The sequence below is a fragment of the Myotis davidii genome, unplaced genomic scaffold, assembly GCF_000327345.1.
Source record: "Myotis davidii unplaced genomic scaffold, ASM32734v1 scaffold129, whole genome shotgun sequence".
In the NCBI taxonomy this organism is placed as follows: domain Eukaryota; kingdom Metazoa; phylum Chordata; class Mammalia; order Chiroptera; family Vespertilionidae; genus Myotis; species Myotis davidii.
Genome location: NW_006383019.1, coordinates 1,589,536 through 1,594,747, shown reverse-complemented (window position 1 = coordinate 1,594,747; position 5,212 = coordinate 1,589,536). Strand labels below are relative to the sequence as shown.

General features: G+C 61.5%; 1 protein-coding gene across 1 annotated transcript in view; it reads left to right on the top strand.

The window, feature by feature from the left end:
• SLC5A10 (solute carrier family 5 (sodium/sugar cotransporter), member 10) overlaps nucleotides 1-5,212 on the top strand; it is a 60,527-nt gene that overhangs the window by 49,414 nt on the left and 5,901 nt on the right. The window contains exons 9-10 of the mRNA XM_015558354.1: nucleotides 3,429-3,536; nucleotides 3,634-3,679. Of these exons, the coding sequence (XP_015413840.1) occupies nucleotides 3,429-3,536; nucleotides 3,634-3,679 (154 nt within the window). The remainder of the gene's footprint in view (nucleotides 1-3,428; nucleotides 3,537-3,633; nucleotides 3,680-5,212) is intronic.

Below are 5,212 nucleotides of genomic sequence, written 5' to 3'. Positions count from 1 at the left end.
GGTTTCGGCTGAAGTTTTACATTTAAATTGTGTGTCCTGGGCAAGCCCCTTTGGGTCCTGAGTTCACTCATTCATTCACAACCTACTTGAGTTAATTTTTGTGTAAGGGGTGTAGTTGAGGTTGAAGTTGAGTTTTTGGCTGTGGATGTCACCAGAAAGGCTTCGCAGAGGAGAAAGCCCCGAGACTGAGCTCACCCAGGGCCACAGAGGAAGGGTCGGAGAGCCAGACTCCAGCCCTTCTGCCCTCAACTGCGACACCACGTCTGGACGGCTCCCGGGGAGGAGCCAGGCCGGGGGGAGGAGGATCTAGCTCAGCCCTCCCTCAGGGGTACTTCAGCGGCCAGCTGGGGCAGGGGTCATCCAACACCAGCGGAGCTGCCGGGCATTTGCTGTGCCGGGCACTGCTGGGCCCAGGCTTCCCCGGCCCAGCCCATAGCGAGGCAGGACAGACGCTGGTCACAGAGCTATTGGTGTCATAGAGGGTGTTGCCCTGAGATTCAGGAGCCCAGACACCCACAGAGTTGAGAGGAGTCTGTGCTCCCTGGCTCAGGAAGGAGGGAAGGGTGTTCGGGGAGAGGGAACAGCAAACACAGAGGCTCGGAGTGTGGGTGGAATTGGTGGAGTGCGGGCAGAGCGGGCAGAGGCTGTGAAGGGCATGTGAGAGTGTAACTGGCCGAGCTGCGGGATGGAGAGGCACAGAGAGTGTGAGCAAGGAGGAGAGGGCCGCAGGTGCTGTCGGAAGCTCCCTCTGCTGTTCCCTCAGAGACCGTGCTGCGACGAGGTGGGGCAGTGCCCTGGTCACTAAGCCCGGTGCTGCCCTGGGCATTGGCTGCGGGGGGAGGACTTGGGGGGCAGGAGAGGGGCAGCTCCGGGCTTCTGTGTGGGCCCTTGGCTGGAGGCGGGTGCTGGTGTCATTGTGGAGGCCCGGTCGGGGTGGGGGTCCTGGGTCCACAGAAGCTGGTGCGCCGGCGCACCCCAAGGCCTGCCCGCGCCCTGGCCCTCATTGTTCCGGACGGTGCACTCCTGAGTCGGCACATTCAGGGGACTTTGTTTAAGTGGCGACACCTCTCTGCTGTCATAAAGGAGGGGTTGTTCTCTCTTGAAGTTCAGCACAAACACTAGCGAGGCAAACCGAGCCAGCCGGCGGGCGGTGCCGGCCGCGGCCTGCAGCAGGCTGCATAGCTCAGCAGAACTCCTGACTCAGGCTTTCAGCGCTATTATGTGGCTGTGACTCCTCATCTGTCCCTCCCAGGAGCCTGGTCCTCAGGCACCAGGGCCAGCCAGGCCTCCCAGGAGGGGCCATCACCTCCCCTCTAGTGCTGGACCCGAGAGGCCCAGAGTCCTGCCAGGCCCTGTCTCTGTCCTGGGTCGGTTTGTGTGTCCCGGGCAAGACCCTTTGGGTCCTGAGTTCTCTCATAGGCACGGCTGGTGGGGGTGGAGGTGGTAGGGCAGGGAGCTGGGTCAGACGGTGCCTGAGCTCCTCCATGGATCTTTCTGGGTCCTTCCTCCTCCTTCTTTCCCCCTGTGCCTTTCCTCCTCTCTCACTCATGTGCTCACTCATTCATTCACAAATGTTCAAAGACGGTCTCTGAGGGGCCCAGCCCTGAACCCGGGCCTGGGAAATGATTCAGACCCATTGTGCACCCTCGGGGAGCTCCCAGGCTGGTAGGAAGGTAAAAATGCAAGCAGACAATGTGGTTCAACCCTTGGCCTAGGAGCCCTTAGACCTCCTCTGCCCCGGGGAGAGTGGGAGGGAGTCGGGAAGCCTCAGAGGACGGGCTGTTTGCAATGGGCCGTGCAGGCGGTAAACAAGGGTAGGGATGGGGCACCCGAGAGGAGAGTCAGCACAAGCTTGGAGGAGCCGAAATGCTGGGTGTGTGTGAAAATGCAAACAGGTCAGGGAGGGCCTGGGACCGAGGCTCGAATGCTGTGCAAAGGGCTTTCCCCAGGAAGCCACGGCTTAGCGTTGGGGTGGGGAGGCGTCGGAGAAGTGAGTGGGAGGCGAAGAGCTGGGATTCTGAAAGGATGGAGAGACTGGGCGGGAGGCAGTGAGGAGCTGGTGGTGGAGAGCAGGCTGGAGGGCAGGAGCAGCCATGGGGTTGGGGCTGGGGGAGGGGCGGGGGCAGAGGGATAGGGGCGGGGGCAGAGGGAGGGAGGGCCATCACTGGGACAGGAGGCGGAGGGGCAAATCTGATTGGACACTGAGTGGTCGGCCTGGGAGATGACAGAGGGCAGGTGTCCTGGACCTGGGGCGGCTGGACTGCGCTGGGATGCAGGGGACTGGGGGGACTGAGAGGAAGGGAGCTGAGGCCACGCCCTGCCCCTGCAGTTGGGCATCTAAGGAGGGACTTTCCAGAAGGGGCATGTGGAGGGGGCAGTGCTTAACCCCCGAGTGCCAAGTCTGGGTGGAAACATCCACGACGCTGCTGTTGGGGACTTGAACAGGCCGGCTCCCCACCGCAGAGGCCTCCGTGGCCCCGCAGCTCCCTCCCTCCCTCTGGTCCCCTTATGGCTTCTGTTCTAACTTTCCGCACTCCGAGGCCTCTGCTGAGAACCCCAGGGGAGCGGAGCCAAAGGTGTTTTAAAACGTGTTTTCACCTTGCCGGTGCGGCTCAGTGGTTGGTCATTGATGCATGAACCAGGTCACTGGTTCGAATCTGGTCAGGGCACATGCCCGGATTGCGGGATCCCGCAGAGCAAGCAGTAGGCTTGGGGCAGACAGAGCCAGTCGGGGGCATGCAGGAGGCAGCCGATTGATGATGTTTCTCTCTCATTGATGTTTCTATCTCTCTATCCCTCTCCCTTCCTCTCTCTCTAAAACAACCAATAAAACATATTTTAAAAAAGCATTTCCTGGAGGAACGAGTGAGCACGAGATTGGTGCTACTTGTCACCTACACTGTGAACCTGGCAGGGGAGCTGTGTGCCTGTCCCAGCTGCTGAGGCGGCTGCCACAGCAGGTCCGGGTCCCCAGCATCACCAGACCCCCCTCACCCCCCACCGTGGGGAAGAGGCGAGACACAAACATGCCCCCGTCAGTCATCAGGGAGGAAAAGAGACGTGGGAGAGGAGAGGGGCAGGAGAGCAGAGAGGTTTATTTCAGGTGCAGGCGCCCGTCCTCTGGGAAGTCCCAGGAGAGCCACTTCAGCCCGAGGGCCCAAGAGGCCACAGCTGAGAGGGAGGCTGGTGGAGAAAGGGCAGGAAGGCCAGCTGCTGGCACCCGGTCAGAGGGGAGCAAGGAAGGAGAGGAGCCCTGAGGGCCGAGGGCCAAGGGCCAGATGAGCCCCCGGAGATGTCTGGGGCGGGGTGACGGGTGCGCCTGGTATAGTGAGAGTCCTCGGGAGCTCCTGGAGGCAGCTCCCCCAGTGCTCCTGTCTGTCTGAAGGGGCAGTGGGGATGGCGTGGAACTCTGGGCATCTCTCACACAGATGATGTGGGCTGTGTGATACCGTCCGAGTGCCTGCGGGCCTGCGGGGCCGAGATTGGCTGCTCCAACATCGCCTACCCCAAGCTGGTCATGGAACTGATGCCCATTGGTGAGGTTCTGGTGGGTCGGTGCGGGGGGGGGGCAGGCAATGAGGGAGCTGTGGGGGCATTCTGGATCCAACGTGATGGTGTGTGACATCCGGGTAGGATGCTCTGCTCATCGGAGAAGAGAGGAAAGTGCAGGCAGACCGGGGTTTGTGTCTCAGCCACCCTGTGGCCTTGGCCAAGCACTCCTCCAACCCCGTGCCTCAGTTTCCATATCTGTCACGCAGCTAATAGCTCTGCCTCACAGCCTTTAAGGAGAGAAGCATTTTGCAAAAGCGTTTGGCACCCAGTGGGCCTGAAAGAGAAAGTCGCCCCATTTCTCAAGTGACAGGACAAGCTCTTATCCAGGTTCAGACTCTACTTTGCAGCTCACCTGCCATGTGACCTTGGCCAAGTCACTACCCTCTCTGGGTCTCAGTGTGCCCATCTCTAAAATGGGGATGATAATAACACGGTCCCTGAGATGAAGAGGCAGGTTACTCACGTGGCATGTGAGTGTTTCTATCAAGCCCGCTGCTGGCTCTGCCGGGGTCATGTGATCAAGGCCCCGTGAACCTTCGCCTCTGCCTCCCCCGAGACCCTGTGGGCCAGCCGGTAAACCTAGGGGACAGGCTTAGGCCTTCTGTGCATTTCTTGTGGCAGCAGAGGTCCTGCCAGCGGGACCTGGGTGATGAGGTCCCCGTCGCAGGAAGGGTGCACCGAGGCCACTGCAGGTGGGGGCATCCGCCTAAGCCAAAAGGAGACCCTCTGCCGCCCCGTCCTCCGACCCTCTAGTCTGCACCTCCCTCCCTTGGCCTCCCCTGCGGAGGCGGCCTGGCCTGCCCTCCCCTCCTCCAGGGAGCCCCGGCCCAGGGAGGTTAGTGCTCGGAGCGGGATCAGATCTTGGCTCCGCCACGGTTGGCTGCGATATGTGGGGCATGTCACATCCCCGCTCTGAGCTTCCGTGTCCTCGTTTGTAAATTGGAGATGATGACACCTACCCACCCTGAGTGTTGCTGCTGGGATTAAACCCTAACGCAGGAGACTGCCTGGTGCCCGTCCTGGCTGCGTGGGTTCCCCTCCGGGCCTGCCTCCTCCTGTTCTGGGGCCACACCCCTGCAGGCCTTGAGCTCCCTGTCTGAAACAGGTGGGGAGTCAGCCCGGAGTTCACCCACCTCTCTGAGCAAGAAAAGGCGGGCGGAGAAGTGTTTTGGGGAAAACACTTTCTCGAACTCACTTTCCTTTCGGCCCCATCCCAGTCAGACTGACACATAAACAGCAAAGACCATGGACGCCCGGAGTCACACCTCTGCTCGGATGCAGAACCTGGGCCAGGCAGCGACTGGCACCTGTGGGCCGAGCCCTCCTAGGCCGGTGGCACTAGAAGGAGAAGCATAAACGCCTGGGAGACAGACGTGCACCAGGACCCAGCACGGACGTGGCCCCCACAGCCGGCTCCAGCCCGGATTCCTGGGAGGCTTTGCACACGGGGCCTGGCCGACCTCCAGGCCCTCGCTCATTCAGCCAATCAGCAGGTGGACTTTTCTGTTCCCATGGGAACCACATCTCTCCCAGAGCCAACAAGGAAGGGACTCCCCTGGGCCTGCCACACGTAGGAGGCCAGGGCTGGGCTGCTGCCCCTGCCCACCCAGACCTCCCTCACCCCTCACCCCACCCCACCCCACCCCCCGAGTTCTGCTTC